The 26,855-nt window shown below is 47.7% G+C and overlaps 1 protein-coding gene and 1 long non-coding RNA gene across 3 annotated transcripts; one reads left to right on the forward strand and one right to left on the reverse strand.

The window, feature by feature from the left end:
• Positions 1-59: 59 nt before the first annotated feature.
• LOC117065762 lies at positions 60-26,855 on the reverse strand. 2 transcript variants are annotated; one of them, XM_033181018.1, is made up of 6 exons: positions 25,749-26,855; positions 22,520-22,698; positions 7,555-7,671; positions 6,299-6,385; positions 2,244-2,333; positions 60-145 (listed from the first exon to the last, which is right to left on the reverse strand). In XM_033181018.1, the coding sequence occupies exons 1-5, from the start codon at positions 25,805-25,807 to the stop codon at positions 2,245-2,247; spliced, it is 531 nt and encodes a 176-aa protein (XP_033036909.1). In that variant the 5' UTR covers positions 25,808-26,855; the 3' UTR covers positions 60-145; position 2,244. The 2 variants fall into 2 exon arrangements, with proteins under 2 accessions (XP_033036909.1, XP_033036908.1); XM_033181017.1 differs by lacking the exon at positions 60-145 and having other exon boundaries at positions 1,101-2,333.
• On the forward strand, positions 62-2,887 carry LOC117065764. The gene is made up of 2 exons (XR_004430031.1): positions 62-150; positions 2,249-2,887. It is a non-coding gene; the product is annotated as an uncharacterized LOC117065764 (long non-coding RNA).

Raw genomic sequence — 26,855 nt, forward strand, 5'->3', positions numbered from 1 at the left:
GCCCCGCCTCCAACTGCTCAGCCTCCAAGTGCCGCCGGAAGCGCTGTGCTGCAGTCGGCGCCACGGGGACGTGAGGTCGCCCCGTGGCTTTCCAACGCGGGCCTCCCAGCTGCGATGGTTATTTGGGACTCCCCCAGGCGTCCCCCTCAGGTTGGATAGGTTCTCCGAGACTCCACCTGATACCCCAACTCCGCTAGTTCAGGCGTCTGGGAGACAAGACCAGCGTCCATATGGGACCCTGCTCAGTGCGTGGCATGAGGGGTTGGCTGTGGGCTGCTGCCTCCTCGTGTCTTGTTGGTCCAGACTCATCTTGGTTTGGAGGCTTACTTCCCGAGCTGTACCTCAGAGGAATGGGGCTGAGGCTGATAACTGGATTGCTCTCTGGCTACTTTTCCCCATAATCCTTGCAACAAGTAGTCCCGCCAGTACTTTAGAGTGTAATGAGACTTCATTCACAATAGGAGGGGGAAGGGGGACAGAACCTTCTGTCCTGAAGGTTTCCTTCTTCATTCCAACAGGAAGAGAAGTTACCGAAAAGCTCCCAGAGCAAGGCCTAGAACGAGCTTGCAAGTCCTACTTGCAAACAAATTTTTATTTCTCATTTTAGAAATTGATTTTCTCTCCAGATTTCTCCCCTTGCTTGCTTTTAGGTTGGTGCAGAAGTAATTGTGGTTTTTGCATTTTTTTAATGGCAAAAACAGCAATTACTTTTGCACCACTCTAATATAATGATATGCCTACAACCTTTGTTACTCTCTAGGCTTCCCAGACAGACCATCAGCTTCGAAATGAAAATTTAACATCCCCAGGAGGTCTCAGTGTGAGAGTCACTGCCTATTTCACACCTTCACTACTTGCTGACTTTCATTTCAGTTTTACTCTCCTCATCCCTGCACTGCCAAGAAGGTTTCATATATATTGAAACCTCCCCTCTCAGAGTGTAGGATCTTAGACCAAGAAATTAGTTTATAATCAACTTCTTGTAAGTATCTCTTAGTGTCAGGCAATGGGCCATGGGCAGATTGATTGCGAAGTGGTCCTCGAAGATCAAACGTGTATGGGTGGTATGTCTCACATTCAAGTACAACTTGGACTGTTTATTATGACTTAATCATTGTATTTAAGTGGCACTTTTTTATTTTCATACTTAAAAAAATAAACGCATATAAGTGGGAAAGATGACAGCTGTGAAAGGTAGAGAAGAATCATGGCTCTAGACAGAACTGTACTAATAGGAGAGAAGAGATTGAAAATGTGAACCCAGGTCCCAAGGAGCACAGAAGCATGGTCAGGAGGTTTGGTGGGAACAGGACAGAGGCAGCCAGGCCTGAGGTGTTTGGCAGATCTGAGAAGGGCAGGGATAGAGGGTGAGGGGAGGAGTTGGGCCAGAATGAGGCTTGAGGGATTCAATGGAAGGTGAAAGTGCTGGGAAGGGAGGAGGGACTGGAAAGAAAGGAGAAGTTGGCAGTGGTTTGGGAAGGGGTTGCTGAAAGGGAAGGCAGGGTAAATAGAGACCCAGGAAAGGGTGCAAAGAGTATTAAGAGAAGGGAGGCTGAGAGTCTACAAAAGGGAGGACTGAGAGGGAGGAAGAAGCAGGTGGGAGACTCTGGGGCAGCAAATATCTCAGAAACAGGCAGTAGGTGGTGTCCTTCAGAGGCTGTTGGAGAAGAGCAGTAGTGTCTGTTCGCCTCTAAAGAGTGAAGGTCATCCATGCACACCCCAAACTATCTTTGGACCATCCGAGGGCAAGAGCCACCCTTTGCAGAGAACTAATGCCGAGGGAAGAGCAGAAATAGGCATGTCCATAACTACACCCTGATAGGACTCATCAAGACAGTCAGGCTTTTTGGCTGGATGGTTTTTCAGGCCTGTGGTAGATGCCTCTGTGCCTCTAATCTGGGCAGGGCAAGGTGAGGACGGAGTGGAAGGTAGGGGTAATTCCCTTAGAAGCGAAGCGAGCTTCTCATGGCAGCTGGGTCATATGGAGGCTGTGCTGGGGGAGAAAAGATGCTAGGACACATTCTCAGTAAGGTCCCTGACCACTACTCCCCTTTTACTGAGTTGGTAGGGTGAGGGCATAACCATCGAAGGAAAAATAGAACATTCCTCACCCCCACCTCCATATCCATGCTGAGGAAAGTGTTAACATGTGGGCAAAAACTTGAGGAGTGTTGCTGACAGCATTCAAGAACAGAGATGAGGCCAAGGAACGCATCTCAATGGCTCTTTTCTATGATTTTGACCTCAGGTCCCAGGACTAAGCAGCAGGCCAGATGTAGAAGTTGCTGGAGTTTCATCAGGTTTCTTCACAACAGCAGTGTGGGTTTCCATTCCTGGAAATAAAAGAAAAATGTCAGGGTACAAGGTTCTGGCCAAGCATATTTGCTGTGAAAGTCCATTAGTCACAGAAGTTACAATGAATTTTCAGTGTTTGTTCATTCGAGAAAACTGCCCAAGGACTGTGGAGGCAATGTGGTGCAGTGATTGGGAGCCTGTGTTCTGAGATTTATCCATTTTGTGAACTTGGCCAAGTTACTCACCTTCTTTGAGTCTCTGCCTAATCTGTAAAATAGAGATGATAATATCTACCTCACAAGACTATCATAAAATTTAGGTGAATTCCAGGGCAAAGAAAGAGAACCCAGATTCATAATGTTTTGTAAAGGGCCGTTTTTTAAACCATTGTATTTTTATTGGACCACACTTGTTCTCTGAACAATTGGATGAAAGAATGTTTCTTGGATGCCTAATGTACGCTCAAGACTGATGGATACAGAAGGAATATGTGCCCTGACTTGGTCAGGCATCCGATTTCCGATGGGAAGATAAGACAGTGTGAGACCTTGCCAGGCTGCTGTGAAATTGAATAAACTATGTCATGTCCTTCCGTGCCTGCAGCGTTCATGGAAAGAGGGGCCATGCTAGCTGCATTGGCTAAGGTGGGATACATGAAAGGAAGGGTTTGGAGCAGAGCCTTGAAAGATAGGCAGGATTGGCCAGGCACGGTGGCTCACGCCTGTAATCCCAGCACTTTGGAAGGCCGAGGCGGGTGGATCACTTGAGGTCAGGAGTTTGAGACCAGCCTAGCTAATATGGTGAAACCCCATCTCTACTAAAAGTACAAAAATTAGTCGGGCGTTATGGCGCATGCCTGTAATCCCAGCTGCTCAGGAGGCTGAGGCAGAAGAATCGCTTCAACCCAGGAGGCGGAGGTTGCAGTGAGCCAAGATTGTGCCACTGCACTCCAGCCTGGGCAACAGAGCGAGACTCCATCGCAGAAAAACAAAACAAAACAAAAAAACAACAAAAACAAAAACAAAAAAAGATAGGATTTGGAGAGGTGGTAGGTGAAGAGAGCATTCTGGGTCAGGGCAGTGATCTGAGCACCTGGGGCAGGGGCTCAGTAAATATTTACTGGCTAGATGAATGAATGAATGAGCAAAGATAATAATGAAATTATCAGCATAGTGTAAGATCAGCCATGCTTTGTTGAATGAATGGATGCATGATTAAACAAAAAAAGCAAAGACAATGAAATTAGATAATAGTGGGCATAGCTGTAAGACCAGCCTAACTGAACTGTGGAAATTGGGGAGTTGTGGGAAATAAGATAGAGATGGAGCCGACTGTGGCAGAGCTTTTGAGACAGTAGAATCTTCTGGGAGGGGCATGGAGTCTGGATCCAGAGGGACAGGATTGCATTTGGACTCCATCACCACATATTGACCATGTGACTTTGAGTGAGTTACTTAATCTCTCTATGCATTGGTTTCCTTGTCCAAAAAATATAGGAATAAGATTGCTATCTGCTTTATAGTGTCATTTTGAAGATGAACTAAGAAAGCTATGAAATGTAATGCCTGGCCCATTGTAAATGCCTTAAACTTTGTTTTTATTATTAGTATTAGTTTATTATTAGTATTAGTATTAAGGACTGAGCAGATGAGAATAGAGTCAATATGAAAACTTAGGGAACCACTGAAGTTCCTTGAAGTGGGAAATGAGAATGGAATGCAGTGTTTAGGAAGAATCACTTGGCAGCTGTATTCAGGCTGAGTCAGAAGGCAATGGTGTAGCCCCAAAGGGTGAAGAAGGGCTGACCAGGGACTAGAAGCAACCCCTCCTGAAAATGAGAAAGCCTGTCCACTTGCTGGTACATGGCATGCACAGGCCCTCAGTAACCCTATCGAATGAAAGTGTACTGCACCAATTGAACAATATAATTGTGGAGCTCCCAGGTTCGATTGCAAATACTATCAGAATTCTCCCTCGTCAAGTATAGAGAGATTTAAAGCACTGGAGAAGTTCACTAAGACTTGGCCTCTGGTTCATTTCAATTTCTCCTCCCCCAAGTAGCTGGGACTACAAGTGCACACCACCATGCCCAGCTAATTTGTGTGTGTGTTGCGGGTAGCGGGGGGGTTGTAGAGACAGGTTTCACCATGTTGCCCAGGCTTGTCTTGAACTCCTGGGCTCAAGTGACCTACCCACCTCAGCCTCTCAAAGTGCTGGGATTACAGGCATGAGCCACTGCACCCAGCCCTTCTGGCTCTTCTGTGTCTGATCTATGTTTTCAAATTCCAATTTGCTAGTCAGGAATTTCTCCACTGCAAGTTCTGAAGCACTATTCAAATCAGCTTAAAGAAAGAGGGAGAGATAATGTATTGGCTCATGAAGCCAAAAATTCAGGGATGAATCTGATTTTCAGGTATAGCTGGATCCAGGCATTCAAACACTGTCACCAGGATTCTCCCCTCTTTCTGTCTTTCTCAGCTCTTTTCTTTGCATGTCTTCATTCTCAGATAATCCCTCTGATGAAGTCAGAATTTCATTCTCACCATGAAAGGTGTCAGCAGACAAAAGGCTTTCTCTTTCCTAATAATGCTAAGAAAAGCTCTAGAATGGAGCTTAGTTTTTATTTTTTAAATTTTTATTTATTTATTTATTTGAGACAGAGTCACTTTCTGTAACCCAGGCTGGAGTGCAGTGGCATAATATTGGCTTGCTGCAACCTCTGCCTCCCGGGTTCAAGCAATTCTCCTGCCTCAGTCTCCCAAGTAGCTGGGATTACAGGTGTACGCCAGCACGCCTGGCTAATTTTTTTGTATTTTTAGTAAAGACAGGGTTTCACCATGTTAGCCAGGCTAGTCTTGAACTCCTGACCTCAAGTGATCCACCTGCCTTGGCCTCCCAAAGTGGTGGGATTACAGATGTGAGTCACCTCTTGAATGTGTGGCGTTTCTCTTGAATGTGTGGCCGTGGCCAGGGGATGTAACACATTGGCTGGTTCCATGTTCTCTTCTGGAGCTGGGGGTGAACTCAGCCTCCCCCAGATCCCACAGTTGAAAGTGTGGAAGAATGGCTTCCCAAGGAAAATTCAAGTTTAGTTACCAGAAGTAGGAGGAATGGATGCTGAGCAAACAAAAAACACAACTGACCCCTACAGGCCACCAATACTGAAACCACAAGCCTCCTGAAAGCTCCTGAAAGCTCCTCCTATTGAAAGGTTCTGTAATATAATATCCAATAGGCTTGAATTCACTTGGAAATCAACTTACGTTCTCTTGTATTTCCAGAAAAGTTGTATCTAATGAGAAGCAAATTCTGGCACTCAGAGGTTGAGCCATGTTGACATCATCATATAGAAGCTGCCATTGGTTTTACTTAAATGCACTCTCCTTTCTGGAAGTACTACTTCTGAGGAAAGGGCGTCAGGGAGCACTTAATGCTTTAAATGTGTTTGTACAGCAACTTGCATTCTCAAGAGGTATCACATAAATGCATGTGTTTTTAATTTTGATTTGAAGCACTGATTCCTGAAGTAGCCTGGCCTTCTGATAGTGATCTTAGAAAATCAGCCTAGAAGAAGAATACATTTTTCTCCCAGGCTGCGACTCAAATGACTATGGCAGTGAAGTTCTGTCAACTATAAAGCATCCTCCGGCTTTTTAATCTTTTCAGTTATTAGGAAAATAAATTCAACACATATAAATTAGAAATAATCAGCTTATAAGTCTATTTGCATTTGTGTTTTTAAAATGGACCGATGACTTAGCACATGACATAAGAAGAGTAAGAAGTCAGGGAAATATTAAATCCACATATTCATTCAACATATTTACTGAGGGCCTATGGCCTACCATGTGCCAGGGACTGCACTAGGCCCTGGGGATGTAGAAATAAGCAAAACAGATTTTTAAAAATCCTTTTGTATATGAAGCTTACATTCTAGTAGGTGTGTCCGTTTATATACAGTCTTCAAGTCTCTGTGTCATTGACAAGAACTAGTACTACATACCAGGAAGCATGCACGGCGAATCCTCAGATTCTTCTGTGCTAGGCATTCTGCCAGTGCTCTGCATCATCATCTCATTATTCTCTTTTCCTAAGAGATGTAGACACCTGCTCAAGCAGCCACAGGAAATGAGTGGTAGGGTCAAGACTGGAGCACCTATATCTATATCTGCTTTTTAGTTCATATTTTCTCTTGGGGTGTGGATGCGGGGCATGGTGGAAAGTGGTAGGGACTATGGCATATCAGATAACATGCTCTGTGCAAAGGGAGCACTACTCATTCAGATCCAGCCACTTGACACTCAGGAATGTAACTCAATGTAGCCAAGTTTTCTGATTTTTCAAGAGAAGCCAGCAAACAGGATTTTGACATGAAAACCAATTTCAAAATACTGTGAAAGCCAAACCAAATTTGTCTGGGCACAACTCAGGCCACAGATCTGCCCCTCTGTTAGAGATCATGCTGTGACCAGGAGGGTGCCTGGGGAGGTAGGATTCCAGATAGCAACCTTGAAACTAGCCGGCCAGCTGGGCACAGTGGGGCATGCCTGTAATCCTAGCACTTTGGGAGTCCAAAGCAGTGGATCATTTGAGGTCAGGAGTTCAAGACCAGCCTGGGCAACATGGTGAAACCCCATCTCTACTGAAAATACAAAAAATTAGCTGGACATGGTGCACAACTGTAATGCCAGCTATTCGGGAGGCTGAGGCAGGAGAATCACTTGAACCGGGGAAGTGGAGGCTGCAGTGAACCAAGATCATGCCACTGCACTCCAGCCTGGGCAACTCTATGTCAAAAAACAAACAACAACAAAAAACAAAAAAACCCCAGAAACTAAATGTGGGTAGAAAACTGCAAATACATCTGTGGTACTTACACAAAGTGTTTCTCAGGTTGATTTTCAAAGACTAAGGTAGAAAAATGGGGCTCTTATTTACCAAAAAAGCAAAGTCCTTTAATGAAAGCTACCAGGGAGGCAGCAGCTGGGGCATTCCAACCCCCAGCCATGGAGGAGGTTGGCATGGAACAATCTGATGCTGGGCTGACAGGCCATGCTTCTCTGAAAAGGAAAATTTAACTTCAGGGCAGACTTCATATTACATCTGAGGCCCTAATAATGATCATTATGCTGTCAGCACACAAGACATGGTTCAAAATAATTCTCCTCCTTAAAGTCACATCCTATGTGCTTTCTGGTCCTTCCTGGCCTCCTCCACCCTGTGGCCTCCCACACTCAGCAAAACTTTCCTTTTCCCCACCCATTTGCCAAGGAACTGCGGCCATCAGACAACATATGGAGGTCTCATCACCGGGGTGGTCTGTAACTGGAAAGGAGTTGGTCATCTGGTGTTGGCAGCTTCTCTTCCTGTCGTGGCCTTTGGAAGGAAAGAGGGAGGAACACAGAATAGCATCCATGTTTAAAAAACATTTGCACCATCAACAGACTGAAACTCTACAAGACAATAGTCTTACTTTAAAAGTGTAAAGGAATTCCCATCCTCTTGGTCTTAGAAAGATCAGAAAACCTCTGTTTACTACAAGAATTGTTTCAGAAAGGGAAGTGAAATCTGGCACATGAAAAATCCCATTTCTATCCACTCTCAAGATAGTAACTTTGTAGCCATATGCCATGTGTATTTCATCGTAGCAAAACAGTACTGTAGTGCACTGGGGACAGATTTGCTGCCACTGCTGCTGCTGCTGCTGCCACCACCTCCACCACCTCCTTCTGTTGCTTGGATAAAGCTGAGGCATGTGGCACTGTTGTGAGATTCTTAGAGATCCAAGCAAGTACTCCTGGCTAGGACCCTACAATTCAGTTTGCACCATGAGGCTCTAAATCTCAGCCTCTCTAGGTCCTGGTACTGTATCTTTGGAAGACATACACAGGAAGGAGTAAGATACCTTCTGAAAAAGATAGGACAAAGAAAGCTTATACTCTTCCTCTCCCCTCCTCTTGCTTGGAAGATCATTTAAGATTTAGAGATGAAGTGACTTTTTCCACCGAAGGGGACATAGGGCAATGCTATGATTCGGAGTGTCCGGAGGCCTGTGTTCCAGCCATGGTTCCCCTAAGTCCTCACCTTGAGACCCAGCACTACATATTCAACCTTTTTGAGTCTCAGTTTCCCCATCTATAAAACGGGAATAATAATAGGATCCACCACATAGAGCTGTTGTGGGGTTAATTAGGTGAGATGCTGAATGGTAAGAGAGGCTTTCTTTGCACAGAGCTTGTTCTCTAATTTACTGCAGCCCCCAATAATCCCCTTCCTGCCTCCCTGTCTGCACCCTAGGAGAAGGTACAGTTATGTTCTTCTGTGGCAATCTATGTTCCGGTCGTGGCCCCATCTCTTATTTCTGTGGCTCCTTGGACTGGTGATCAGGAGTCATCTTTCTGCATGATGACCAGGGCCACTCTATTGCAATTCTTTAGCTGCAGCAATGGAGACACACACTACCTTTGCTCCCATTGCATCCAGGTCCTAATTTTAGATGCTACCTTTGATTCTCTGAGCTGCTTCAGTTCAGATGAGAGTGTGCTTGTCCTGCCCCCTCCCCTCCCCAGCCACACTGGCAGCCTGGTAGGTATGGAGTCCACCTGCATCAGAGTGGTGAGTGTCACTTTTTATTATGCAGATTCCTGGGCTTCATCCTAGACCCACTGCTTCTGAATCCCTGGGAGCCAGGGCCTAGGAGCCTTCAGGTGTGACAAGCCCTCCAAGGGAGCAGATGCACATGAAAGTTAGTATTTATGGCCCTCTGGGGCCTCAAGCTCAGAGAACTTTACCTCAACTGGGAGAATCCCAGTCACCGCTTGGCAGAGTTTGGCTCTACTACCTGCCCCATCTGCCCCTGCTCAGTCCCAGGCCCAGTCCCCCATTGTCTCACACTGGAACCAGTGGCCTTGCTCTCTGCCTGCCAATCTGGAGGTCTTGATCTGAAGTGTCAACCTGACCCTGATACTTCCTGACTATAAATTCTGCAGGGGTTTCCCATTCCCTACAGGATCAAGTCTGACAAAGTATTCAAAACCTCTCCAGCCTCAGATCTGCCACTCGCTCTCCTAGCTGAGAAAACTCCAACGAGGCTTATATTATGCTGAGGTCTCTGAGGCTACATGTCTCTGGGCTTCTGTAGGCACAGTACCCTTCACCAGAATGACCTTTCTCCTCTTCTACTACTCTTCCAGTTTCAGCCGAAATATCACCTCCTCTGGGAAGCCTTCTCAGATGTCCCTAGGTAAAACCGCCTACTACTTCTCTTTCCCTGTACACTCCCCAAATATATCATCCATGACCCTGAATTGCCTTTATTTGCTTATGTGTTTCTGCCCCACGAAACTATGAGGGATTTGCATTTTATTCATATCAAATTCCAAAACTTTATCAGGGCTGATAAGGCTCAGCATGATCTGGCTCCCATCCACCTCTCCACCCTGTCCCCCACCATTCTCTCCCCACCCACTTCACCCAGTCACTGTGGCCTGCTGACTGTTCCCAAGCTCCCCAAGCTCTTTCCTGATCCTGGTCCTTTGTTCCTGTAGTGCTGTTTGCCTGTATCACTCCCCATCAATCTCACCATAGCTGGCTCCCTCTTGACATCCAGATCTTGCTCAAATGTCACCTTTTCAAGGCCAGCCAATCAAAATAGTTTTGTTTGTTCTAGAACTTCATTTAAATGTAATAATATGCTATGTATGCTTCTATCTGGCATCTTTCACTCAGTATAAAGTTTTCAAGTTTTATTCACGTTGTAGCACTTATCACTACTTTGTTCCTTTTTATTACTGAGCAGTAAGCCATTGTATGAATATACCACAATTTACCTGTTCACCTGTTGATGGATACTTGGGCTATTTCCAGTTTTTGGCTATTATGAATAAAGCTGCTCTGACATTTTCATGTACTAATCTTTGTGCAGACATACATTTTTATTTCCTTTGGATAAATACTTGTCTTAGTCCATTTGGTGTTGTCACAGAATACTTGAGATGGGTAATTTATAAAGAGGTGCAACTCACAGTTCTGCAGACTGGGAAGTTCAAGTGGCAGCGGCATTTGCTTGGCTTCTGGCGAGGGTTTTTGTGCTGGGTCAAAACATGGCAGAAAAGGTTAAAGGGGAAGCAGACATATGCAAAGAGAGATCAAACAGGAGGAGAAACCTTGCTTTATTAAAACCGTTTGCTTAGGAACTAATACATTCCTTGATACATTTCTTGAGAATTGATCCAGTCTCTTGAGAACAACAACAACAACAAAAACAACACTCTACTAGGACAACAGTACCAACCTATTCATAAAGGATTCACCCCTATGATCCAAGTACCTCCCACTAGGCCCTACCTCCCCAGTGGACAGAACTGGCAAGCAAACTTCAACATGAGTTTTGACACAGACAAATCACATCCAAACCATACCTATAATGGAGATTGCTGGGCATTGGTAAGTGTATGTTTAACTTTATAAGACACCACCAAACTTTTTTTTTTTTTTTTTGAGGCGGAGTCTTGCTCTGTCGCCCAGGCTGGAGTGCAGTGGCCGGATCTCAGCTCACTGCAAGCTCCGCCTCCCGGGTTTACACCATTCTCCTGCCTCAGCCTCCCGAGTAGCTGGGACTACAGGCGCCCGCCACCTCGCCAGGCTAGTTTTTGTATTTTTAGTAGAGACGGGGTTTCACCGTGTTAGCCAGGATGTTCTCGATCTCCTGACCTCGTGATCCGCCCATCTCGGCCTCCCAAAGTGCTGGGATTACAGGCTTGAACCACCGTGCCCGGCCACCACCAAACTTTTTTCCAAGTGATTGTCCCAGTTCACACTCCTGCCAGCAATATATGAGAGTTCCAGTTTTTTCACATTGTCATCAACACTTGTTATTACCAATCTCTTAAAGTTTAGCCATTCTAATGAGTGTATGATGTTATCTCATTGTGATTTTAATTTACATTTCCCTAATGGCTAATGATGTTGAGCAACTTTTCATGTGTGTTTATTGGATGTTTGTATATCTTCTTTTTGAGGTATTTGTTAAATTTTTTTGCCCATATTTTATTTTGGTTGGGGTCTTATTATTGAGCTGTAAGATTTCTTTATGTGTTCCAAATAGAAATCTTTTGTCAAAAATATGTATTACAAAACCTTCTCCTAGTGTATGACTTACCTATTTATCTTTTTAATGCTGTCTTTTTCCCCCTTTTATAGTAAGTTCTTTCTATGATCTCTGCCTACCCCACGGTCATGAATAATTTCTTCTTTCTTTCTTTTTTTTTTTTTTGAGACGGAGTTTTGCTCTTATTGTCCAGGCTAAAGTGCAGTGGCACAATCTCAGCTCAGGGCAACCTCTGCCTTCCAGTTTCAAATGATTCTGCCTCAGCCTCCCAAGTCGCTGGGATTACAGGTGCCTGCCACCATGTCCAGCTAATTATTTTTGTATTTTTAGTAGAGACGGGGTTTCACGATGTTGGTCAGGCTGGTCTCGAACTGCTGACCTCGTGATCCACCCACCTCGGCCTCCCAAAGTACTGGGATAACAGGTGCCACCGCGCCCGGCAGAATTTCTTCTTTCTTCCAGAAGTTTTATAGTTTTTGTTTTTTTTAAAATAGTACTTTGATTTATTTTGAGTATGGTATGAAGTAAGGATTGAGATGCATTGCATTCCATATGGATATTCAATTATTCTAACACCATTTGTTGAAAAGTCCATCTCTTTACCTGTAGTTATTTAAATTTTGTTTTATTTGTATTGGTCCCTCCTACTAGTCTATAAGTTTCATATATTGTTCTAATGTAACCTGGGCTCTTCTGTATCCCTGCTACCTCCTTACAGGTAGAGAAAGTAGAGAAAGAGCATGCTTGCAAGTTAGTTCAGGACATGATCTCAGGGAGCAGGAATAGGGAACTGGGGAGAATGAAGTAGGAACAAGGGAAAGCCATGGTGTGTTATAGAGCTGGTCACCACTGTGGCCAGCTGGGGCTTGACCCAGCTGGGATGTGATGAGGAGCAGCGTAGAGTGTCCCTCCTAGTTGTCCACTGAGTGTCAGAGAAAAAAGCACATAGCCACCAACCCCAGCCGCCAAGGGCCCAGGGTTACCCCCAAGGGGTTAACGTCCTCAGACATCCAGTTTGCAGTACTGGAGTCCAGAGAGAAGCCCTGGCAGAAGGCAAGAGCAGAGCTGTGTGGAGCAGCTGAGCCTCGGTGCTTTCACCTGCTCCAAGCTGGTTGCCACAGTGATGGCCGAATAAAAGGTGGGCCAAAAGGATGACAGGAGGGTCACAAGAGGTTTCCCATACACATTCATTCCACAAATATTTATTATTGCCTCCTGTATGCCAAGCACTGTGTTAAGCACTGGAGATAGTCATCAAAAAGCCAAGCCCTGTCCTTATAGGGAGACAGGCAGGACGCAAGTCAACAATTGATACAATATCATATCAAGGAGAGATAAGTGCTATGAAGAAAGTAAAACAGGATAAGGGGACTGAGGGTGAGCGCAGGGATGGAGGCTCATTTTGGCCACCAGGGAAGGCCTCTGAGGAGCTGACATTAGACAGAATGAAATGAGGAACTGAACCATGTGGATACCCAGGGCAAGAACATTCCGGGTGGAGGGAACCGCAGGAGAAAGGCTTGAGGGAGGAACAAGCTTAGGGCATTAGAGAAACAAGGAAGTCACTGTGGCTGGAGCGGAGTGAGGGGCAGAGACATAAGAGATCAGGAGAGGCGGCCTGGCAGGCTCTCTGAGTTTGAATTTTATTCTGAGTGTAATGGGAAGCCACTCGAAGTATCTAAGAAAGCTTATAGGCCGGGCACAGTGGCTCATGCCTGTAGTCCCAGCACTTTGGAAGGCTGAGGTGGGCAAATTGCTTGAGCTCAGGAGGTTGAGACACACCTGGGCAGCATGGTGAAACCCCATCTCTAAAAAAATACAACAACCCCCAAACCCCAAAATTAGCTGGGTGTGGCAGTGTGCACCTGTATGCCAGCTACTTGTGAGGCTGAGAGGCTGAGGCAGGAGGATTCCTTGAGCCCAGGAGGTTGAGGGTGCAGTGAGCTGTAATCACACCACTGCACACTCCAGCCTGGGCAACAGAGCAAAACCCTGTCTCAAAAAAAAAAAAAAAAGAAAAAGGGTTATGACTTGGTCTTATTTATATTTTAAAAGTCATGTGGGTGAGACCAGCCTGGCCAACATGGTAAACCCAGTCTACTAAAAATGCAAAAATTAGCCAGGCGTGGTGGCACACACCTGTAGTCCCAGCTATTTAAGAGGCTGAGGCAAGAGAATCGCTTGAACCCAGAAGGTGGAGGTTGCAGTGAGCCAAGATTGCGCCACTGCACTCCAGCCTGTGCGACAGAGTGAAACTCTGCAAAAAAAAAAAAAAAAAAAAATGACGTGGGGTACCATTACACACCTATGGGGGGCAAGGCTAAAATCCTAAACACAAAAACAAAAGAAGCAGTAATATCCAGTGCTGGCAGGGATGCAGAGAAACTGCAGCTCTCACACTGCTAGTGGCAATGCAAAATTTGTACAGTCAGTTTGCAAGAGTTTGGCTGTTTCACATAAATATGCCCTCACCACATAACCCAGCAATCCCACTTGTAGGTATTTTCCCACAGCAAAATGATACTTCTGTTCACACAAAAACCTGTACACAAATGTTTATAGTGACTTTATAATTGTCCAACAACTGGAAACAATTCCAATGTCTTTCTCTTGTTTTTTTTTTTTTTTTTTTTTTTTTGAGACGGAGTCTTGCTCTGTCGCCCGGGCTGGAGTGCAGTGGCCGGATCTCAACTCACTGCAAGCTCCACCTCCCGGGTTTACGCCATTCTCCTGCCTCAGCCTCCCGAGTAGCTGGGACTACAGGCGCCTGCCACCTCGCCTGGCTAGTTTTTTGTATTTTTTTAGTAGAGACGGGGTTTCACTGTGTTAGCCAGGATGGTCTCGATCTCCTGACCTCGTGATCCGCCTGTCTCGGCCTCCCAAAGTGCTGGGATTACAGGCTTGAGCCACCGAGCCCGGCCTCCAATGTCTTTCAACTGGTAAATGTATACACTGTATAAACTGTGGTACAGCCATATAAAAAGGAATGAACTATTGGTAATGTGTGCAACAACTTCAAGGAAATGCTTGGTGGAAATATTCAATATAAAAATGTTAGATACAGATACAGACCGAGGCGGGTGGATCATAAGGTCAGGAGATTGAGACCATCCTGGCCAACATAGTGAAACCCCGTCTCTACTACAAATACAAAATACAAAAAATAGCTGGGCATGTTGGTGCGCACCTGTAATCCCAGCTACTTGGGAGGCTGAGGCAGGAGAATCGCTTGAACCCGGGAGGTGGAGGTTGCAGTGAGCCAAGATCGTGCCACCGCACTCCAGCCTGGCGACAGAGCAAGACTCTGTCTCAAAAAAAAAAGAAAAGAAGAAAAAAAGAAAAAATGTTAGATAACTATGTGACTTCCTGTAATAACAATCTCAAAATGACAAAATGACAGAGATGGAGAACACCTTCACGGTTGCCAGGGCATAGAAAGAGGGACAAGGAGGAATGAAGTGGGAGTGGATGTGAATGCAAAGAAGTGTCACTAGTGAGTTCTTCTGTGGTGATGTAACAGCTGTCTTGGTTGTGGGTGGTAGTTACATGAATCTACACATGGGATTAAAGAGCACAGATATATACACACATGTATAAATGAATGCAGGTGAAAACGAAATAATGTCTGTAGTCTAGTTGATAGTAATGTACCAGCAATGCCAATTTCCTGGTTTTGATATTGTACTGAAGCTATATATTAGGTTGGTGCAAAAGTAATTGCGGTTTTTATCATTACCTTCAATGGCAAAAACTAAAATTACTTTTAAGTAATAAGATATCACCACTGGGGGACACTGGAAGAAGAGTACAGAGACTATTATTATTATTATTATTATTATTATTTTTTGAGACGGAGTCTCGCTCTGTCGCCCAGGCTGGAGTGCAGTGGCCGGACCTCAGCTCACTGCAAGCTCCGCCTCCTGGGTTTACACCATTCTCCTGCCTCAGCCTCCCGAGTGGCTGGGACTACAGGCGCCTGCCACCTCGCCCGGCTAGTTTTTTGTATTTTTTTTAGTAGAGACGGGGTTTCACCATGTTAGCCAGGATGGTCTCGATCTCCTGACCTCGTGATCCGCCCGTCTCGGCCTCCCAAAGTGCTGGGATTACAGGCTTGAGCCACCGCGCCCGGCCCAGAGACTATTATTTTTGTAACTTCCTATGAATCTATAATTATTTCAAAATCAAAAGTTTAGAAATGCAACTAACGGGTAAAAAACTATAAAAGGCTTTTTTTTTTTTTTTTTTTTTTTTTAACTGGGATAGTTTGCAAATGGATGAGCATTAGATGACATTTGGGAATTATTGTCAGTTTTCTTAGGTGTAATAATATATGCTTATCACATGTCCATACATTCTTAGGTGGTATATGTTAAAGTTTTAGAGGTAAAGTGTCGAAGTGTCTACAACTTACCTGCAAATTGTTCAGCAAATATATGCCTATGTATGTACATAATTTTAAAATTTGATAAAACACAGACAATACAGAGGGACCAGCAACAGCTCCAGGAAGTGGCATCTGGATGCTTCCACAGAGGCCCAGGTAAAGTCATCTACCTTTCTTCTGAGACTTATAAATCAAAACCAAACTTTTTTCCCCATGGTGGAAAGACTAGCTCCTTTTGTTTCTTTTTGAAAAAAAAAAAAAAGATGTTGGTAATTTCCTTTGCAAACTTAAAATGCTAAATAAACATGACACTTTGTTTTACAATATAATAATAACTACTATTTATTAGGGGCTTTCTCAACGCCAGGTCCCTTTTCAGGCTCTATGCCATCCTTATAGCAATTGAATGCAGTAGCTGTTTTTAGTAGCCCCATTGTACAGGTGAGGAAGCTGAGGCTAAGAAAGGTGGGATGACTTGCCCTTGGCTGCACCCTAGGGTGCTCTGATGCTTACCTGCTCCACTGGAGGCCTCTTTCAGAGTCCTCCTCCTCCCCTTCAGCCACTAGCTCTACCCCTGCCTAGGGACAGCCTTTATGTAGAGTCACTGTGGGTCCAGCAGCACCATTCAGGCCACGGACATCTTTCTCTGGCTGAGAACGGGAAAGTTCTCTCTCTCTGCAGTGGGGTGAGTGGTTGCATCTAGGTCAAATATGGGAGGGAAAGGAAGGGGATGGAGTGAGGGACCTGGAAGGAAGGGGGAGAACATGTAGGAAACACCAGATGCTCTTTATAGCTTCTTCAAAAAACAAAGGCATTAGGGAACATAGGTTTTTAACAGTCTGTTAGGAGGAAGGAGGGAGAAGGGGCAGTAGAGGTTGTGAAGGACGTCTATTCAGACCTCAGAATTAGGTCTGGGGCCCAGTGATAATGACAATAAAGATGGTGGTGATGACAACAATAATAGCAGACACTGAGTGCCAAGTGCAGTGCTAAACACAGCACACTAATTATCTCAGGCAACCTTCTCAGGAACTTTACAGTTTACTATCTTTGTCATCCCAATGTTCAGATTTGAAAACTGACACCCACAAAGTAACACCAAATTATACATTTTTTTTTTTTTTTTGAGATAGAGTTGTGCTCTCGTTGCCCAGATTGGAGTGCAATGGCGCAATCTCAGCTCACCGTAACCTCCCAAGTAGCTGGGATTACAGGCACCGTAACCTTCTTGCTTCAGCCTCCCAAGTAGCTGGGATTACAGGCATGCGCCACCACACCCAGCTAATATTGTATTTTTAGTAGAGATGGGGTTTCTCCGTGTTGGTCAGGCTAGTCTTGAACTCCCGACCTCAGGTGATCCGACCACCTCAGCCTCCCAAAGTGCTGGGATTATAGGCGTGAGCTTATACATTTTCATATGTACACACTCGAATATAAATACATTGAATGAGGTCAGTGTACACATTGACACTAACTATACAGCAACACAAACTAACAACAGTTGGTACCTGAGGAAGAGTGAGTGTGGTCAAGGTGGGGAGCTTCAGCTTTTCATTGTATTGTGCAATTTTTTTTACAGTGGGAATGTATAACCATGCCTGTGACATTTCTTTTAAAAAGTGGGTGATGCTGAAGACTGTGTCCAAGGATCCCAGAACTAATTTGGGGCCACACCTCACACACTGCAGATCCCAGGCCTTGACCACCAGGCTGCACAGCCTTTCAAAGGGAGACCCGTGCCTGCCACACTGTTTTTTTTTTTTGTTTTTTGTTTTTTGTTTTGAGACAGAGTCTTGCACTGTTGCTCAGGCTGGAGTGCAGTGGCGCGATCTCAGCTCACTGCACGCTCCAACTCCTGGGTTCATGCCATTCTCCTGCCTCAGCCTCCCGAGTAGCTGGGACTACAGGCGCCCGCCACCGCGCCCGGCTTTTTGTACTTTTAGTAGAGACGGGGTTTCACCGTGTTAGCCAGGATGGCCGCGATCTTCTGACCTCGTGATCCGCCTGCCTCGGCCTTCCAAAGTGCTGGGATTACATGCGTGAGCCACCGCGCCGGGCTTTTTCTTCTTTTTTTTGAGACAGAGTCTCGCCTGTCGCCCAAGCTGGAGTGTAGCGGCGCGATCTCAGCTCACTGCGGCCTCCGCCTCCCGGGTTCAAGCTATTCTCTTGCCTCAGCCTCCCGAGTAGCTGGGATTACAGGCATGCGCCATCACACCCGGGTTGTTTTGTTTTGTTTTGTTTTGAGACGGAGTCTCGCTCTGTCGCCCAGGCTGAAGTGGCGCGATCTCGGCTCACTGCAACCTCTGCCTCCTGGGTTCAGGCGATTCTCTTGCCTCAGCCTCCCAAGTAGCTGGGATTACAGGCACGCGCCACCATGTCCGGCTAATTTTTTTTTTTCCTTTTTTTTTAGTAGAGACAGGATTTCACCATGTTGGCCAGTCCTGTCTCCAACTCCTGGCCTCAAGTGATTCGCCCGCCTCGGCCTCCCAAAGTGCTGGGATTACAGGCGTGAGCCCCCGCGCCTGGCCTGCCCCCACACTTGGATTGTAGAGAGAAAGGAGGAAACGACTTCTGAGAAGCGTCGGCCCCTTGTCCCATCCCCGTTCCCTGGGTCTCCTGGGGGACTGGGCCAGTCGGGCGTCCAGGCCTTGGGGAGCCCAAGGCCGAGTGTCCAGCCCCGGGGCCCGCCCACTGTCACGGAGCGGACTCCCGTCCAATCAGACCTGGGGGATGCTACTCCGGAGATGAGAGTGGCAGGAAATCAAGGTCAAGGTCCCGGACACAATGGGGCCATTGTCGTTCTCCAGTCAGTTGACTTTCAAGCAGCAGTTCCCTATCCACCCTTCATTCCTTCTCCCACTCCCGCTCCCTGCCAGGAAGTCACCCAAACCTCCTTATTAGACTCTGCCTGAAGGAAGCCGCTTTCTGGATCCTACCCCAGACGCGGGAGGCTGGGCCGCTGCGGCATCGTCTATTATGTCCACCAGGTGGCGACAGAACACCACATTTCTGAGTGCGGAGGGCAGCCCGGGGCTGGCGGCTCAATCACTGATCAGGGCGTGGGGGAACCCTGCCCTTCCTGTTTTATCCAAGAGAAACAAAAAACCAAGTCAGATTATACTTTCCCTCACCCTTTACTCTGAGGTCACAGGAATCTGGAATCTTAGAGACTTCCCTTAGCAAACGGCAAAATGGCTGTGGACTGTAGCCCTATTTATTTTTCTTGAATTGCGGGGGGAAACCAAGGGGAAACCTATTTACTCCAGAAGTCACAGCAGGTGGAACCCTTACTGCCTCTCTAGCCTGGATTAATCAATTGGCTAACTGATCGGTTGTGTTAGCGTATAAACATCACGTCTGAAAGGACTTCCCTGGTCCCCCAGTCTAAATTATGCCTTCCCTGTTCTTCCTCAGAGCCGGCTTTAGTTTTCCTTCTTTGCATGTATCTGTTTGTAACTGGACACATTTGTTTGATTATTTTCCACTAGCATATACTCTGCGAGAGCAGGGACTGAGTCTAGTTTTGTTGCATTAACTTGTCCTTAGTGCCTAGTAGAGTATCTGGCACATAGTAGGTATTCAGTAGGTATCTGTCAACATTATAAATGAATGAGTGCCCTATTGAGCAATGGAGGTGGAGGTGGGCTTCTGGTCCGAGAATTCAGCATGTGTGAATTCAGGTAGGCCCACTTAGCAGGCTGCACCTGGCCCAGACTATCACATTAAGAGAGGCAAGCTCCAGAGGCAGAAAAGCTTTGGGGTTAAGACATCTGGTCTGGGCTCTGGCCACCTGGCTTCACGATCTTATTGTCCCCTCATGTGCTGGGCGACTTTGCACACATCAATCTTTCCGAGCTTGTCTCCTCATCTGCAAAATGGGGATAAACATGGCATTTATCTTCTAAGGCCACTGTGAGGGTTCTGAGAGAGAAGTCATGGAAGGTGCTTAGCCCAGGGCTGGGGACCCAGTAAGCAATCTGGGAATATTCGTCATTATTATTATTACTATTATTGCTGCTGCTGCTACTACTACTGCTGCTGCTGCTGTTGGAGAAAGAACCCTCACTGAGGCTGTAGCCCAAGTGCTCCAGGCAGGTGCCAGCTGAGGCAAGGGGTCTGGGGCTGAGAGGATATTTCATTGGTACCTGCCCCTTGGCAGTTCTCCGGGTTTGATTTCTCTTATGAACTGGTTCAGGAAGCTGAGGCTGGTAGGGCCTGTTCCTCTCTACTGATGGCAGAGGTCAGATCTGTCTCTGCTGCAATCACTGCCAGGGGGACATCCTCTCAGCCTTCCTGGGACACTGTGGGTCCAGGGAGGCCCATTAGTTCATTCCTTTGTTTAACACACATGGTGCTTTACCAGGTCCTGGGGATGGTGGTGAACAGAGTCATCTTGTCCCTGTTCACAAGAAGCACATGGGGTTGGGGCACAGGGGGAGATGTTGATCAAAGCAACCATGGGGGAAAAGTGTATGTTTTTAAACTGTGATAGGGGACAGGGTCTGTCTAGGACATTCCCTGAGGAAGTGACTTCTGGACTGGGAGCTGAAGGAGGAAGAAGAGGAGCTATCCAAGAAAATCTCTCCCTTAAAGCAACCACTCCCTGGGGAATGCTGTGATGACCCAATGGGTCCTCAGGCTCTTCCTGGGCCAAGCAAGTGGTCAGATGGGAGATTAAAAACAAACATACCCCAAGTACACAGGCTCCTCCTGGGGTCTACTGCCCCTACTCGAGTTACCTGGACACATATCCACAGAATGTCAAGTCCCAGCTCCAACCCTGGCTCCAGCCCTGGGGGAAGAGGAAGTCTTAGGGAGGTGGCCAGGAGAAGTTGCCATGGGTTCAAAAAGACCTGGGATGAAGGGATCCTGGGATGACTCCCTGGGGTCAGCATTCTGGGTGGGATAGGGTGCAAACCCATGGTTCTGGGTGACCAGACGCACCAGCCACCAGCACATCATGGGAGCTGAGAGCATAAGCTATGTTATCTGGGTCCTGGGCACTTATCCCAGCTCTAAGGCTTGACAGCTTTGGCAAAACACTTCACCTAAGCCTCAGTTTTCTTGCCTATAAAATGGGAGCAATAATCATAACACCAACCTCATCGAGTGTTTGGGGGGACTTAGATAATACACAAAACATCCTGGCACATAATGGGCACTTGACAAACATTAGTTTTATTATATATTCTTTCTTTCTTTCTTTGAGATGGAGTTTTGCTCGTTGCCCAGGCTGCAGTGCAATGGCGTGATCTCGGCTCACCGCAACCACCGCCTCCTGGGTTCAAGCAATTCTCCTGCCTCAGCCTCCTGTGTAGCTGGGATTACAGGGATTACAGGCATGTGCCCCCACGCCCAGCTAATTTTATATTTTTAGTAGAGATGGGGTTTCTCCATGTTGGTCAGGCTAGTCTCGAACTTCTGACCTCAGGTGATCTGCCTGCCTCAGCCTCCCAAAGTGCTGGGATTACAGGCGTGAGCTACCGCGCCTGGCGCGGTATATATTCTTTTATATAGGCCTTTATCTTTTATAGCTCCTTTATCACAAGATTCTGTCAGTTTGGAGATAAGGAATCTGAGACCCAGAGAAGCGAACTAACTTGCTTAGAGTCCCACAGTTAAAAAGCAGAGGAGTTGGGATTTGAAGCCAAGTTTCTTTGACTCCAAAGCCTGTGTTCCTAGGAGGTAAGAGAGGGAACAGATCAGTGGTTGCCTGGGAAGAAGCTCGGGTCCTGTTCAGTCATATTGTCATGGATTTACCAGATAGGTGTAAATCTTTCTGGGGCTGAGGGTGGAGTACACATCCTCTTTTTCTAAATGTGGGAGTCAGACACGGCTCCTGCTGGTCCCAGTTGCCCCAGCCATGATGGAGTCAGAGCAAGCAGGAGTGGGGAGGAAGAGAAAGCCACTGGGGACAGGGAGTAACTGAGTCCCAGGGGCTTGGAGTTGGGCTGAGGCCACTCACGGAGCCCTGGCAAGTCTTTCTTGCCAGCCTGAGCCACAAATCTCTGCTCACTCTCACCCCTAGGAGTTTGTGGTGCCCCCTCCCTTTCCCACCTTAGCCTGGGACCCCTCCTTTCTCTCCTCCTCCCTCCTGAATGCAGTAATCCCAGCTAACAAAAGCGACCATGGCTACTCTGATGTGTGGGACGACGATGCTAGCCAGGCCATGCCCGGTCAGTGTGCCAAGTTGGGCTCAGGCCCCTTCCCACGTGCCAGGGTGCGCTGGCCCTGCTGTCTGCTCCCTCCCCATGAAAACCCAAGCAGCCCTCATTTTTGAGACAATGGAATTAAACAGCTATGGGGCAGGTGGAAGTAGGAGGATGTGAGGGTAGGGAAAAAGTAGAACCTTCCTGAGCCTGTCCTGACTCCTCTCCAGCTCTGGAAGGATGGGCTGCAGATCAGGGCTTGAGAAGGAAGAGGTCAGATGGGCTGTAGAGTGCAAAAAGGACTGCCCTAATTAGAAGTCTTGGGTTTGAGGGTGAGCTGGCATGGTCGGGGAGGGGCAATGCTAGCCCTGCTTTCACCACCCTCTGCAAGCTCTGGAGTTGGTCAGACCAAGTTTGAATCCCGACTCTGCCCGTGTAAACTGTGTAAACTTGTGAGGTCACTTAAATTCTGAGCCTCAGTTGCCTCATTTGTTAAATGGAATTAATAAACTCTCCTGAGGTTTGTTTGGATTAAAAAAGATAATGAATGAAAAATACTCAAGCACAGGGCGGGACACATACCAAGCACTGGATAAATGATCTCCCTTGCCACCGCAGGGGCTGCTGGTGCTGTTACTGATGCAAATTCTGAGCCGTGGCCACACACACTTTGGCTGGCCTCCAGGGGATGGTCAGCCAGGTCCACTGGGGAGCCTTCCTCTCTGCCTGGTCCCGCTGATAATGACACCAGGTCCTTGGGCCTGATACAAGAAGAGCAGATGTCTTGCAAGGGAGAGTCACCATCTCCTACCTCATCCCCAGCACCCCACCCCCACCTTACCAGAATGCAAGGTATCCTGGCTAGCCTGCAAGGTGGGATGGGGACCCTTTAGCTACAGGCTGCCTGATTTCTCCTCCTTTCCTCTCACTGCTTCTCTGCCTTTAACTTTTCTCTTTGCCAATGCCAGAGACCTGCTTTCTTATGCCAAGGAGAGAGAGAGGAGGAGGGAGGGGGCTGGGGGAGGGGTGAGGAGATGGAGGAAGCGCTCCAGTGTGTAAAGAGGAAGGGGCTTCCGCTCTCTGTCTTTTCATTGTCAAGTTGAAATTGATGACATTGGGTAGTGTATTTAAGACATCTGTCCCCACGCCCTGCCACTCCCTTAGGAAAAGAGCTGCTTTGCGTAATAGAAGAATAGAAGCTTTAATAAATAAAAGTTTTATTAAATAAAAGAAGCTTAATAAATAAAAACTATTACACGACAACATAGTCTGTGGTCCCATTGGCCACCTGACCACTCATTTCCGGGCTGGGGGCTGTTGCGCCCATATCCTGGCCTGTGTCCTTCCACTCTGTGGGGCACAGACCAGGGCTGGACCTGGTAGAGGCAACAGTGCAGGCTTGGGCCCGGGCTGGGGATGAAATCTGACCCTCGGCCCTTTTGGATAATAGCAGCCTGAGCACGGGGCCCTTGAGAACTGGGATCACCAAAATCCTGGTCCTGAGGCAGGATTTTTCAGTACTTCCCACAGGTGGGGCCACCCCTCTGCCCCACCTAGTTGCCCTAGAAGCTGGAGAGGAAAAAACTCTGGGTCTCCAGACAAGGGTCTGGAGAATCCTTGAGGACCTGGAAGCCCCCACTGCTGCCTGGCCTGGTGAGAGAGCAGGCTGGGGGCCCCTGCCACTCGTGGCAGGCACCCTGGGTGGAGGTCGGCCCCAGCGTGTGGAGCCTCTGGAGCTCGCTGATCTGAGCTGCGATTAGGTTGGAATGTTCCCGTCCAGTTTGCAGTGATGTGGCTGTGCTGGCCTGGGGAGATTGTCCGAGGGTCTGGCTGTGCCAGGTTCCTCCTGCCTTGAGGGCCTGTGATTTCTGGCCTGTCCACCCACAGGACTCCCCTCTTGCCTCTGCCTACAGCGCCCAGCTTTCTCAGCAGCCCTCACATGCCTTAGGCTCCCTTGTACCCTTGGGGGACAGATGGGCCTTGCTCATTTGGCTGCCCCTCTGCTGCACTCTCCAAGTTCCCTGTGCTCCTGGATCTGGTGCACATTATGCTGTCTCCAGAGTACTTGTGTTGCAAAGTGTCTGTCCCCTCTCATCACTGCAGCTGCCTATGGATAGGGACGGTGTCATCTCTGAGCCTTGATTCATAAGACCTGCATGGGGCAGATGCTCAAATGGAATGGACCAATGAGTGGTGGTTACACCGTTTACCTGTGGATGGAGTGGGGAGACTTCCTATTTGCAAGTGCTTTTCCCACACCTGAGACTGCCTCTCTCCTGTCTAAGTCCTGGATTTTAGGCCTCCTTCCCCTTCTACCCAAGCTCACCCCCCTTGTCATAACCTGATAAGGGCTGAGGGAGGTGGTACAGGAGATGAATTAAGTGTGGGGCCACCTGCCAGCTAAGAACCCTTGACCCAAGTTTCCTTTTCTGGAAAATGGATAATAACAGCACCTTCTTAGAGTGACTTTAAGGACATAACAAACCCCTTCCCTCCCCCTGTCCACACTCAACAAGGGGCTACATTCTTTCCTGAAGGTCTGTGATTGCCTCTGGAGGCTGGGGGCAGCTCTGGAGTCTGGCTTGGCATTACATTTGCAGCCATTCCGTATCCCTTGTCCCCGCTCCACTCCCTCCCTAGGGCCACCCCTCTCCACAATGCAGAAGCCACGGGTACTCTGGGATTTATGGCTGTGGTGGGTAGGGGAAGCTCCTGGAACAAATGAGCGGCTGTGCATGTGGTTGTGTTTGGTTTCGGACTCAGAGGGCACTGGCTTTATGGGTCTGTCCTTGTTCTTATGCTGGCTGCCTGCCAGGTTCCAGGGGTCCACATCCCTAGAATCACTACCTAGGCCCAAGGTGGGAGCAGAGACCGATAACCCAGGTGTCTGGGGCTATTAGCCATCAGAAACATGGAACCTGACAGCAGGTGAGTGGCCACCTCCTTGTCCTGACATCTGGAGGCCTTACTGCCCCACCCTCAGGTCATCATCTCCAAGGCCTGGCAGATATTTGTGTGAAGACAGAAGGAACTTGGGTGAGGACAGAGACCAGCATGGCACCCACCCTTTTCCTCCAATGCCCCTCCCTCTCCCAGCTCAGGGGCTTAGAACTGTAGTATGCAGTGGGGATGGAGGGTATGAACCCTAGAAGCAGACAGGCCTCAATTTTAATCCTAACTAGCTGTATCATGTGACCTTGGGCAAGTGACTTCATTTTTCTGAGCCTCATTTCATTAGCTATAAAATGGGGATAACAACGGCACATATATTTTAGAGAGTTGTAAGGATTAAACAATTAAATGGGATTAAATAACTAATTAATTTTAAAGGATTATATAATACCATTCATGCCTGTACACAGTGAACAGTAAATGGTAGTACTGCTCTTATTATCTGCCCCTTGCTGTGTTTCAAGCATCTATCCAGGATGTTTTAATGGTGTCCAACCTAACAGAGTCTAAATTTGTTTAACATTTATAGTACCTTAGAGAGGAGCTCAGTGAGCTCAAATGAGATGAGAAAGGTAGCCACCGGGTTCTGAGAAGGGTCTGCCACCCCTTTCTGGACTCCACCCCCTGTCCAGAGTGTCAGATGGTCCTACTACTGTCCTTGCCTCTTCCAAAAGCTTGGGGAGGTCTTGCTGCATCTTCCCATGGGAAAGTTTCCCCTGGGAAACTCAGGCAGGCAGGCAGCCCTGCCAGCCAGGGACCAAATGAGCTGGCCTGGAGGCCACAGGGTGTTCCAGTAACTAGAGAACAGGGATGGAGTGGGATGAATGCAGGGCCAGGAAGTTGAGAACAAGGATCATACCTTTGCTTGGTGCCACACTTCAGGTTTTCCAAAGAGGATTCTCCAACTTTTCTCTCCATAGAAATGGCTCATGGGCAATGACACTGGGAGTAGAGGAGGCCCCTTTTCCTGTGCTGGGATCTCAGCAGCAACCAGACCAGTGTTGTGGCCACCCCGAATATGAAGTGTCTGGCAGAAGGGAAGGGGGGAGGCTGAGAGACCCATATCTGCAAAGGCCAGGGCCACAGGAAGAAAGCAGTGATATAAAGCACTTCCCAAAGCCCTAGGCTTGGGCCCAACTATGTACAGCAACTCAAGGGTTAATCCCCACCCCACCCCCATCAGTCTCTTCCTCATCTGTAAAGGGAAAAGGAAGCAAAACAGAGACCAGGGCTGCCTGAGATGGAAGGCTGCCTCATCTGTTGTGGCTGCTGCTGGATAACCTGTGGCACTGGCATGGGTACTTGTGTGCCAGCTGAGGGACAGTGGCACTCCCAGGCAGGCCACCCTGGAGATACCCCCTGGTGAGATCAAGAGGCATGAGACAGAGGCTATGCCCAAGGACTTAGGCCAGTTGGTGGCCCTGGCCACATTTGCTCCTTAAGGCTGAGGCCTGGGTCAAGCTTCCAGCATTGCACAGCACCCTTCCCCCAGCCACCAACCATGGGTAATGTTGGCACCCTGGTGAGGAGCTGGCCTTGCTGAGGGTCCCTGTACCCCTGTTCAGGGAGAACAGAGGAATCCTCAGTCTTCTTTGAGCCAGCCTATGGTGGGTGGGCCTTGCAGGGGCTATCTCTTGCCCAGGTATTAGTATTCCCACGGGTGATCTTTGGCTGCGTGGGTGGTATAGTCCTTACCTGGAAGCAGGGCAGCCTGCCCCACCCAGATCTAGGTCAGAGTGTGGAGTGGATGAGAAGTCAAAGCCAGGCAGGACCAGGCACCTGGAATAGCCGTTTCATTGGATGGGTCCCAGGCCCAGGGCTCTGCTGCCCAGGCCCTGCCACCCTTCTGAGGGACAGGGGTGGGGAATTTATCCTAGCCAGGCCTTAAAAATGAGAAGGCCAGCCTGTAATCCCAGCACTTTGGGAGGCTGAGGTGGGCAGATCATGAGGTCAGGAGATCGAGACT

This window comes from Trachypithecus francoisi, unplaced genomic scaffold (genome assembly GCF_009764315.1).
Source record: "Trachypithecus francoisi isolate TF-2019V2 unplaced genomic scaffold, Tfra_2.0 Lachesis_group2, whole genome shotgun sequence".
NCBI classification, from domain to species: domain Eukaryota; kingdom Metazoa; phylum Chordata; class Mammalia; order Primates; family Cercopithecidae; genus Trachypithecus; species Trachypithecus francoisi.

Excerpts from the sequence above, each read along its gene's own strand:
- LOC117065762 (XM_033181018.1), bottom strand. The coding sequence starts at position 25,807 with ATGGAGAGAAAAGTTGGAGAATCCTCTTTGGAAAACCTGAAGTGTGGC. Across the intron at positions 22,699-25,748 it reads AAGTGTGGCACCAAGCAAAG|GCCCAAGGACCTGGTGTCAT; the intron begins GTATGATCCTTG and ends TTCTTGTATCAG. Across the intron at positions 6,386-7,554 it reads CGCAGTTCCTTGGCAAATGG|GAAAAGAGAATAATGAGATG; the intron begins GTGGGGAAAAGG and ends TACATCTCTTAG.